Source organism: Leguminivora glycinivorella, chromosome 10 (assembly GCF_023078275.1).
Source record: "Leguminivora glycinivorella isolate SPB_JAAS2020 chromosome 10, LegGlyc_1.1, whole genome shotgun sequence".
Lineage (NCBI taxonomy): Eukaryota > Metazoa > Arthropoda > Insecta > Lepidoptera > Tortricidae > Leguminivora > Leguminivora glycinivorella.
This window is the reverse complement of record NC_062980.1, coordinates 4,609,320-4,621,674: the sequence shown is the minus strand read 5'-3', so window position 1 is coordinate 4,621,674 and position 12,355 is coordinate 4,609,320. Positions and strand designations below refer to the sequence as shown.

The 12,355-nt window shown below is 35.7% G+C and overlaps 1 protein-coding gene across 2 annotated transcripts in view; it reads right to left on the bottom strand.

Annotated features, from left to right (window-relative positions):
* Positions 1-10,950, bottom strand: part of LOC125230228 (membrane-bound alkaline phosphatase-like) — a 57,561-nt gene extending 46,611 nt beyond the window's left edge. Inside the window, exon 1 of one of the 2 annotated variants that reach the window (XM_048135320.1) lies at positions 10,917-10,950. Coding sequence is in view for 1 of the 2 variants with exons in the window: in XM_048135319.1 (XP_047991276.1) it covers positions 7,246-7,249 (4 nt within the window). In the remaining variant the exon portion in view is untranslated. Of the gene's footprint in view, positions 1-7,245; positions 7,265-10,916 lie in introns of those variants that run through there. The other variant, XM_048135319.1, reaches the window with a different exon arrangement.
* Positions 10,951-12,355: the final 1,405 nt, after the last annotated feature.

Below are 12,355 nucleotides of genomic sequence, written 5' to 3'. Positions count from 1 at the left end.
GTAGATGTCGCTACGGGTCCCATTGACCTTAGTAGTGGAAAATTTCGCTGGCTTGGTTGAAGTCTTGGTGGCTCAGTTGGCACAGCGCTGGAGTATCGATTCAGAGGCCGTGAGTTCAAGTCTCACCCAAGGCAGACATTTTCCAAATTTATAATTCTAAAAAAACGAGGTATAGGGATATTTTATATATATTAAGTACTAGCTTTCCCCGCGGTTTCTCTCGCGTTAAATTCAAAAATAGCGGAATGCTGCATATAGCCCACCCCCATTTTAGGGAAGTGGTAGAAAGAGCCAAAAAGCCTATGCCACTCTCCATCCCTTCAACTATCACCACTTTAAAAATCACGCCAACTCATCGCTCCGTTTTGCCGTGAAAGACATACAAACAAACATACATAAGGTACAGCAAGGCAAATTTCGACTGGGGGGCAAATGTAACTGGTCCATTTTTTCCATGCTTTACAATGTTTACATTATTAAATAGAGTGTCCACCGGTTATATATGGTAGGCGTGTTCAGTGGACACAGAACTCAACATCATAGTGTAATATGAAATGGAAAAAATAGATTACTTACAATTGCCCCCCAGTCGAGATTTGCCCCGTTGTACCTTACACACTTTTCCATTTATAATAGTAAGTATTAAGTATGGATCTAATGATCTATTTATATAAATATGTATATCGTCACCTAGTAGCACCCATAGTACAGGCTTTGCTTAGTTTGGAGCTAGGTAGATCTGTGCAAGGTGTCCCCCAATATTTATTTATTTAATTGCTACCTCTGTACATAATTGATCTTTTGACACTGTTGTTTGTTTCAAATATTGTAATCACCTACTAGTAAATAATCAGGTCAAATTTTACTGGAAAAATAATATATTTCTTCATACAAACAATTATATCATTATTATTGGTACTTTAGTCATCCAAGAAAGTATAATATTCTAGTAAATAATTTGTAACCCGTTAAACTATTAATTAAGTTGCGTATTTTCAAATCGATTAATTAATTACACTGTTGAGAATGCAATATAGTGTAGCTAAATGAATCACTCTTAATGAAAAAAATTGATATCGTTTACAATTAATCTAACATGCGCCGAATACCAGGTTATATTAATTAGTTGCTACATTTCTGAAGTGATTAGCGAGACATTATTTAATTAGTTAATTTAAAATTTAATAGATAAAAACGTTACACTTTGACTTATAGCGGGGTAGCCGATAATGATAAATGTGTCGTCACTCAAGCGTTATTGTGACGTACAATATTAAAATCGAAAGAAGAAAATTCTACGGGGTAACATGATAAGTATTGGCAAAGACATATATAACTCCGTACCTCAGTACCATACAGAAAAAGGTACGGTGGCCTAGATGGCATTACACCTTTGGGGTACGCTAAGCTAGATGGCGCTAATATTAATATTTGACATTTTAACACATATCAAGCTAAGAATATGAGCCAAATTGTCAAAACTGAGGTTCAAAAGTTTTAAACCTGTGTCGAGAGATGGCAGTCTATGCACTGTGATTACACATTTTACTTCGACTGTAACTCTCTATAATACTCGATCCTCTTTGGTATTGGGTAGGTATATTTTAATCTAATGCGCTCAATTAACTACAAAAATATCTCGCTGGTCTCCAGGATTATAACGAATTCTTTGTATTAAGGGGCATGCCAGCGCCAATGACCTTCGATTTGAATCCATTGTTATTATGATAGTTCCTAAAGCCTATCTATCATATTAACAGCATCATCTGAACCCAGGACCGTTAGCTTAGCAGGCAGGGTCACTACCGACTACGCCAGACCAGTCGTGCTTATCCGAACTAAGGAAAAAGTTAAAACACAATGTTTCCAGCCCAGCTATTATAGTACTCGTGTCGATTTAAAACACTCCCTTCGGTCGTGTTTTAATTTATCGCCACTCGTTTCGAATTTCCTTTTCGCACGTGTATCGTACGACGTTTTTCAGTACAGATGAGCCTCCGAAGTTAAGCATAATAATGAACCACTTCTCGAACTAGTGCGTAAAAAAAACAACATCTGTACTGAAATAGTACATTACGATACAAGTGCAAAAAAATCTTTCAGTACAGATGGTGTTTTTTTACGCACTAGTACGAGAAGTGGTTCATTATATGCCAGGTCGAAACTTCGGAGGCACATCTGTACTGAAAAACGTCGTACGATACACGTGCGAAAAGGAAATTCGTAACTCGTGTCGATTTATCGCCACTCGTTTCGAACTTCCTTTTTTACGCACTTGTATCGTAATGTACTATTCTTTCAACCGTGTATTTGTTTTTTGAGTGTAAGTTTGTAATTAAATATGATGGCGGATATCGCACCGGAAATGACCGGACGGAACCAAGACGACGACACTTTGAACCAGCAAGGTGAACAAAAGATTCCAAAATGACGGACAAGGTCAAGGATTGGCAACACAAACATACATCTCACAACACATCTGTTTCCCATAAAGGGGTAGGCAGAGCACATGAAACTGCTAATGTTACAGTGCCACTCTTGGCAAATAAGAGGTTGAAAGAAAACGGAACTGTGACATTGCAGTGACAGGTTGCCAGCCTCTCGTCTACACCACAATTTACCCCATTGGGACAACTGTTCTGTAAGCGACGAATTGACGTGATTTCTTAAGTGGAGATAGTTGAAGGGATGGAGAGTGACATAGGCTACTTTTTGTCTCTTTCCCCCACTTCCCTAAAATGGAAGGTGGATTTTTATATGGAGCGTTCCACAATTTTTGAATTTAACTCGAGCGAAGCCGCGGGGAAAGCTAGTACATAATATAATTATGGCTGTGGGTTCGATTTGTTTTCTTATTCTCACTGAAAGAGAGAGAGCGAAACGAAATTGCGCAAATAAATAATATCAAAAACTCTACCTTTATCCGTGATCTGATCACGGATAAAGGTAGAGTTTTTGATATTATTTATTTTTGTATGACTTGATAATAAAAATAAAATGATAACATTGTCCAAAGATGAGACTGCACATTAGTAGAAAAGTTATTCATACCTATGCAATTTTTTTTAATTGTTACAAAAAAATTACGTTACATTTTATATCAAAGTACCTACCTAACGATTTTTTCCGTGATTTTTGTTAAAAATGGAGTAATTATATTAATTTAGCTAGAAAAAAATATTCAAAATGAGATAAATGCTCAAATGGTTCAAGCAACTATGTCACAAAAAGGCGGCAAATTTTAAAAATGTAGGGCGAAGGTATATTACAGAAAAAAAATAATTTCACGCCTTTGACAATATTTGATTGACCGTCTTATAGTTTAGCGAGTTAATGATTTAACAGTTATAACGCAATGTTTTTTGCCAAATCTTTTTTCAAGGCTTCATATTTTTACTGAAAGGACTCAACTTGAAAAACAACAGCTACACAAGAAAGTGCCTGTCCGTGCCAATTTCAGCCACAATGCAGGTACAAATCATGTAATTGTCGAGTATTATCATAAATGGCGGGTATTATTCTACACAATGGCCTGTGGACAGCGTTCTGTGACAACGTGGCATGAGACGGTATCGTAAACTGAATTAAATATGGTAAGTATGTAGATTTATTTATCCGGTACGATGATTATATTGCAATATTATGTCATGTTGATAGATAGATTTTCTTTAATAGTTTTTAACGACCGGCTCAATAAGAAGAGTTAGCTCTCCGAAGAATGGAGCGATTTCAATGCATTTTTTAGAAGCGACGGATTTCCTTGAACTGGTTCTTCCAGTTTAATGTAGGTATTTTATTAAGAGTTGTTTGGTCGCATTGTTTATCACGTTTTATTTTGTTAACCTAATCTTCACACCCCTCCGGAATTAATTGAATTGTGTAAGATCTCGGTTTGAAAATGTTAGAGCACTCATTTCTTACATTATGCAGTTTGTGATTATAATGCTTATTAAACAAATCCTAAATTAATACAAAATCAGTTAAATTTACTTAAATGAGTATCATCACAATTTATCAAATAAACTTTTTAATAAAAAAAGTCATTCGTCACGTTTTACTAAAGCTTTTGCCAATCAGAAGAAGATTTTTCTATTAAACCTATACTTATTACTTGACAAAAGTTAACAATGTTTTTACAAAAATACTGGTACATTGAGTTGCGAAATTGCATGGAGAATTCATGAATGAATTCATTGATTAATAATTGTCCATGCACTTTTGCAGTTCACTGTACAAATGTTACTGGTCGCACACACTTGATGATCTCGTATCGGTGTTCAAGTCTCCTTTATGACCCTGTATCACCCTATAAATATTTCTGTCAACTATTGTGCGACTTATAAGCCATTTGGAAGAAAAATGGGGCGTGTCAGCATAGATCGCTCAAATAATACGTTTGAAAGAGTGATAAACATGATATGAGCATGCTTTTTAATATTTATTTAATTAGGAAACTCCTCATATCAAGAAGAGAATACAAAAGATTAAGTCGTAGACATGGCAAATATACTCAAGGCAGTTTATTCAGAACAAAAACTCGCTGATAATGTCGCGTTCAAATATTTGCTTATAAAAAGGTCTTAGTTTTCATAATTTACTGAATGTGTGTGTTTGGATTAAGATTACACTGAGAGAAAATACAACCAGTTTTCATGTTCGTTCAACAAGTTTTTTGGTTAAAATAGCGCCTACGTGCTCTTTGGTTCAAACAATAAGCTACTTGTCATTTGAATCGGCAATATATTTGAATCAACAAGTCGATTTTATAAAAACAACCTGACACATATTGTTTTAAACATACGTTTGGCTGATTCAAACGGATAAACCGCAACAAGTCGAACTTGTTAAATTCACAATGCAAATTTCTCTCAGTGTAGGTACTTCTGTTCTTGTACTGACTGGAATATTTACTTTTACGAGTTACGACGATATTACAATATTATAGAAAATAACCTTATTTTAGAAGGTACCTATGTAATTTCTAAACTTTGTTTACAAACATGTTTATAATATTAGCAGAGCATTAAGTTATTTAGTTTTAATAAGAACGATTTAAAAACGGAACAGACAAAGCCCGTAAAAAAAATGTACCCCTGAAATGTATGGGCCTTTTAAGCTTAAAACTAGATGGCGCTGTTCGAAGCCTGGAAATGGCCAAATCATATTTTCCCCAAATATTGTTGCGTGTTTTTATTTTTTATAAGAACAAATTACATAATTTCTTTATTTAAAAATCATGATATCACGTCAATACACATTTAAAAAATAATAATTGTAGGCATCATCAATGCAGTTATGATAGTATTTAATAGGTGGCGCTAAAAAATCGAGGTACGATTCTTAGTATGAAGTATGTAAATCCTATATAAAATAATCCTTGTTGAACTTAAATATCGTTAACATATATTGTAAGTCTTTTTTTAACATCTTTTGTTCGTAATTTTAACTATAAAACTCCCGTGAGACTCATACATATTTAAAAATATTTTAAGCAGGTTACTCACGTAGGTATTAAGTCGATATAGCGTTCGACATGTTTCGATCCAATTTCGAGGACCTTTCTCAAGAGTAGCGACCCCGCCTTTACAATTGCTTTTGGTATACGTCGCGCTCTCGACATGTAAAGGCGGGGTCACTACTCTTGAGAAAGGTCCTCGAAATTGGATCGAAACATGTCGAACGCTATATCGACTTAATACGTGAGTAACCCGCTTAAAATATTTTTAAATATGTTTTGTTCGTGATGCAATACAAATTATTTACTCGTAGGTAGCTACTTTTTTTTTTTTAGTATAGATAGGTAGACGTTTGACCACGATCACACCTGATGGTAAGTGATACTTACGGTACTTACTTAAATTAAGTAAATAGAAAATTGTGTTAGTTAAGGTCAATCAAGGTGAGAAGATAGATGGTTATTCTCTGAAAATAATGTATGTTTGCAACTAATTTCAACTATTATTTATTTGACCGCGTAAGTAGGTACTTATTTTTCTAGAATGGCCGTTGACCTGTTGGCCATAAGTTTTTGGAAAATCGTTATATCTAGAAATGTCGACTCTTGACGATACACTGAGAAAAAAAATAACCAGTTTTCATGTTCGTTCAAAAATTTTTTTGGTTAAAATAGCGCCTCTGAGTTCTTTGGTTCAAACAACAAGTTAGATTTTGTTAAGTGTAACTAGTACATTCTACAAGTTGTCCTTTTTATTGCAATAAGCCTTTACATATTGACTTGACGCGATACCACTCAATTATATGGAACAGTCAATTTTTTTTTCGCAATTTCAACATTAGTCCCTTAGTAAGTTGTTCATTATGACCTCAAAAGTTTACTTTGCAAAGTATGGCGGATCAGTTTTATTTCACCCTTTATGATATTTGCTTCAGTTTTTTTAAGGATAAACAAATAATAATAATATTTCTTCGCATTTTTTGCAATAGCCCAGTCTTTTTTTCACCCAAACTTAAACCATAGACCAGGGGACCGATTTTTAATCTCGAACGCATGAAGCCGTTCGAAAGTCTGTGGAAAACGACGTAATGCTATGACTTTCGAACGGCGAATTCATGCGGCGTTCGATATTCACAAATCAGTCCCCAGTATTTTATCCATATTATTTACAATAGTTTCCAATGCCTGTTGAAACCGATTCACGGGTATCTATTCATGTACCTGCACTGAGAGAAATTTGCATTGTGAATTTAACAAGTTCGACTTGTTGCGGTTTATCCGTTTGAATCAACCAAACGTATGTTTAAAACAATATGTGTCAGGTTGTTTTTATAAAATCGACTTGTTGATTCAAATATATTGCCGATTCAAATGACAAGTAGCTTGTTGTTTGAACCAAAGAGCACGTAGGCGCTATTTTAACCAAAAAACTTGTTGAACGAACATGAAAACTGGTTGTATTTTCTCTCAGTGTGCGAATGGGTTCCAGCAGGCGTTCTACATGACATCAAATATCTCCAAACGGTCTCTACGTGTTGGATCTATATCCCCACGCACGCCTTATAAATGACTGGTCTCGAAAGACCCGAGAGTTTGAAAACGGAGAAACAAATAATAATACTTATTATATTTAAATGATCATTAAATTAAACTTCTTTCATGGAAAATGATTAAATTGGTTCAAACAGTTATTGTTCTCACTGTGGTGTAAATTCTCAAAAAAAAAAAAATATTATTCGATTTTTTTTTCTGTCGTAATCTTAGGAACGGTCACGTGAAAAATTACTTACCCATGTTTAAGTCCCGTAACTTGGTACACTTAACTCGTATTCAATTTATAATTATGTTTTAAAGAAATCTGTACCTAGTTGCACTAAGTCAGACCACGTTTAACTGTCTATAAAAGTACAGTCCCATTTATATATACCCTTTAAAAACGTCATTTATCTCATTCCCATTTTACATTGTCATAATTCCTAGGTTTTAGGAACATTCCCCGTTGGGAAGTTTTAATAAGTGCCCTTTGGATTCAAATGAATGAATGACGATGCACCATTAACTTTATTAAATAGAAGTTTAAACCATATTTTAAAGGAATACGAGCTATCATACAGTTTCAAGTATTGCTAGTACGTCATGCCACAGATTGTAGAAAACCCTAGATGACGTTATTATGGCAACACTTTTCCATTACCACAATGTATGACTGATAGCCACCTGGTCACCAAACGTTCATATCATTTTCATACAAAAAAGAGTTATTGGAGAGAAGTAAGGAATCTACAACCTTAACGCTGCAATTAGACGTGTATACATATTATTGGCCCTTTGTCCGTATCCATATTTATTACCTTGACTGTACCAACAACGGTCCGATTCGGTCGAGTCGCTAGCTACCTGTCTCTTTCAATATATGTTTTTCTTTATAAGAGTGTACAGGATGACAATAAGTTATTTATTTCCTGTTTACGTTTTATAGAATATATGTATACTTTACAGTTTTAAGGTTAGGAATATTTCAGGGTTAATATATATTTCCTTTAGAATATTGTGACGACGGGGCATTGACCTAACCTTGTGTTACTTTGAGGAAAATGACGTATATTTTAGTTAATTTCATTGAGAGTCCGTTGGAAGCGGAAATATGCAGTTTTAAGGATAAAATGAGTCATAGTCATAAAAGCTATTATGTCCCTGTGAGGCCCAATGTGAATTTCAATGAATATAATGGTGTCAATTAAATTCGTGTATCAAATAAAGTAGTTTTTTTTTAGCTTTTTCAAACCAATATTTTCTTTATTATTTTTGCATATACATACCATTAATTTAAAAGCAAAACACCGATAAAACATGACTTTCGTATAGGGCCCTGATATTATGAAATACTAACATTTTAGTAAATACTTATTTTAGTCGTAAAATACGAAGATAAGTATTATATTTACTTTTATAGGTCACGCTATTATGTGAAAAAATGACCATGCTATACCTAAAATTTATTAAGATACATAAATGTAAAAAAGTGACCTAGATTTATTGTTAACGAAGTATAATAATATTTGACCCCATTCGACATACCTAATAAATTATGTAAATAAGTTATTCGAAACGTCGGCTGAATATATTTTTTCTTCGACTGTACCTTATCAAAGTTATAATTAAATGCAATTTTGTAAAAATCCATAAGGTACAGCGGGACAATTTCTACTGGGGGACAAATGCAACTGATCCATTTTTTCCATGTTTGCATTATTAATTAGTGTGTCCACTGGATATAATATGTATATGACTCGCGTGCTCAGTGGATACACGTAGAACTCAATAGTGTAATCATGGAAACAATGCATCAGTTGCAATAACCTCCAGTCGGGATTTACCCCGCTGTACCTTAGTAAATCTTATTCGAATGTCTTTGATTTGAATAAAAAGTCAATATCTTAATGTCATAAACATGTTGGTTACGAAATTTCACAGTCATAATTTTCTATAGTAATAACAAACAAATATCATGGTTTTAGTTCAATTAATGTGATACTGCATGTAGGCAGAGCGGGAGTTATACACCGTGTTTTTAATTGAATTCCGTTAACTTCGGCATATAGGTCCATTATAGGAAACAGAATAGCATAACAACTTTTTTCTGAAAAACACCATACACTTGCGATTGATGTTACATCAATTTGCTGTTAAGAAACGGGCTTTGTGTGTTCGATATGCGATTGACATGTCATAGTTTTCACACATACTTAGTGTGAGTTTAATAGTAAAGCTCGTTTTTCATTTAGCAATTAAAGTAACATCTATCGCAGGTGTATGTTTTTTTTTTAGTAAAAAATATGAATTTCAGAAACTTATGCCATTCTGTTTCCTATAATGGACCTAACTATATGCCGAAGTTAACGGAATTCAATAAAAACACGGTGTAGATAAATAATTCACACTATACTTCGTTTCTTTTAAGATTAGAATTATCTGTCAAACGGGTAAACAAAGAAGCAGTGGTCGTAGACCTTCCTTCTTCGATTTCGGCCGATACCACTGATTTCTTGGAACTTATGTACATAGTATTATAAGTTATAAGTTCCAAGAAATCAGGGGCCTATTGCATAACAATTTACAACTTGTATTACAAGTGGAACTCTCTTTCTTATAAAATTAATTGGAGGGGGACTACCGCTTGTAATATGAGTTGTAAATTGTTATGCAATAGGCCCCAGTGGTATCGGCCGAAATCGAAGAAGGAAGGTCTACGACCACTGCTTTTTGTTTACCCGTTTGACAGATAATTCTAATCTTAAAAGAAACGAAGTATAGGGAGTTACGAAATTTGTAGTGCCGTAGGTATTTAATTTTTAGATAAGTACATAGTTTTTAAATTGCAAGTGTGATGAAAAACATTGTGTGCGAGGCGTTATAATCTTGCAAACTCGAATTTTTACTCTAACTTACTGTCATTAGCAATATTCAACTTCCGCTCCATATTGCACAATGTACTATATCGTCACTACTTTAAAAAAAACTTGTATCTTCGTCTGTCAATGAAAAGAAAATTGTAGTAAGTATGTATGGAATGCATATAGACTTACTGCGTTTTAACTTCGAGGAGCAGCGTGAGATACGAGATTTTTCAAAGTAGTGACGATATCTGCGCCTGTAGAGATTTGTTGTCCCTTTTCTTAAAGCGATAGTATTGTTTCCCTTGAGTTTAATGTATACATTGATAAAAAGATATGTGCCATCGTTGTTGACTCAATTTAAATAAAGGGTCGTGTCTGCGTACACGTGGCAAAACAAATATTTTTAAAATTCCTGAATGATAAATCTAAGTTAGATCTACCACTACCACTTCTTATCATTTAAATTCAACAATGCAAGTAACTTTATATTTGCTCAGATATGTCGCAAAATATGTATAAAACAGTACCTGGGCGATTGAGCTTCGCTCGGACTTTGGAGTTCGATAACTCGAAAATTCTCGATTTTTCACCCCCGAAAACCCGGGGACTCGCAAAACGAGATCGCTGGTATTATGTATATGTATACAAAAATTGATCGTTTAAAGGTATTAGATAGATATGTATGATTCTAGCCACTAAGTTTTAAGCTCAATAGCCCTTAAACTGCATGATTTAAAACTTTATTATTATATGAAAAAGGTATATTAACAGCAAAATAAAATGTGGGTAAACTAGTACGTGTCAATCGACACTAATATTAAAATTTCACACAGTAATATTAAAATTTCTTCTCACACCTATTAGAAAACTGCTCAATTTACGTAAAGTACCTAATCAAGTAAGAAAGTACCTAATTATGTAAGTAAATTTTAATATTATTACATCAACTGATTGAACGTTACGTCCACGTCATTAAATAAAATGCTCACAACCGTAAGCCCGTCAAACAATTTTAGTAAAACTATTTTCCTAGTAATCCTAGTGTAACTTACTAGTAAACTTACCGTAATCTGCGAGTAAACAGAGTGACAGCGGAGGCGTGCCTCGCCGGCGTTCACTCTGTACTCACGCAAATATGGATACTGTATGAGATAATATAATATACAGGGTGTGTTATGTAATGTTATAGATGATAAAAAATGAGTATATATGTGAAATATGTTTATTGCTGTTATATTGACATCATCATCATCATATCAGCCGAAAGACGTCCACTGCTGGACATAAAAGCCTCCCCCAAAGATTGCCACAATGACCTGTCCTGCGCCACCCGCATCCAGCGGACTCCTGCGACCTTCACACCAGGTCATCAGTCCACCTTGTTGGGGGCCTACACGCTTCGCCTTCCGGTACGCGGTCGCCACTCGAGAACCTTTCCGCCCCAATGGCCATCGGTTCTACGTGCAATGTGCCCCGCCCACTGCCACTTAAGTTTAGCGATTCGGAGGGCTATATCGGTTACTTTGGTTGTGTTGCGGATGGTCTCATTTCTGATACGATCTCGCAAAGAGACTCCTAGCATAGCCCTCTCCATTGCCCTTTGGGTGACCTTGACCTTGACCTTGAGCTTTCTTATGAGGCCAGCTATGTAAGCGACCACACGTTTCAGTACCGTATGTCATCACTGGCAGCACACACTGATCAAACACTTTCGTCTTCCAGACACTGCGGAATATTGGACGAAAAGACGTAGCTTCCCGAACGCTGCCCAACCGGAGTCGGATTCGACGATTAACCTTTTTCTCGAAGTTGGACCTACCTAATTGGATAACTTGTCCTGAGGCATATATAATCGTCTACAACTTTGAGTGTAAAGCCTCCAATTGTAACGAGGAATTGGTGCTACATGGGCATTGGAGATGATTTTCGTCTTATCCATGTTCATCTTAAGACCAACTCGCATGGAGGCTCTATTGAGGTCATCGAGCATCGTACTCCAAGTCCTCCATGGTCTCAGCGAAGACTACTATATCGTCCGCGAATCGAAGGTGAGTGAGGTACTCGCCGTTTATGTTGATACCTAGCCTTCTCCAATCCAGAGTCTTAAAGACATCCTCCGAGTTGCAGCGGTACACAGCTTAGGAGAGTATGACCATCTCCTTGCCTGACTCCCACGCTGCAACGGAATGGGCTTCGAGTTCTGGTCTTGGAGTCAGACTGACATAGTGGCGCTCTCGTACAAGCACTTCAGCACTTCGATATAGCGGTAGTCTACTTGGCACCGTTGGAGATACTGTAGTATAGCCCAGGTTTCGATCGAATCGGGCTTTCTCGTAGTCCACAAACGCTTCGGCAGAGGGGCAGGATTTATACTCTTCGGTCTTCTGTATAACCTGACGAAGCGTGTGGATGTGGTCTACGGTACTAAAAACTCTACGGGAAACCATGGCTTGTTCGGGAGGCTGGAAGTCATCAAGCCTGCGTGCGAGACGATTCGTAATGA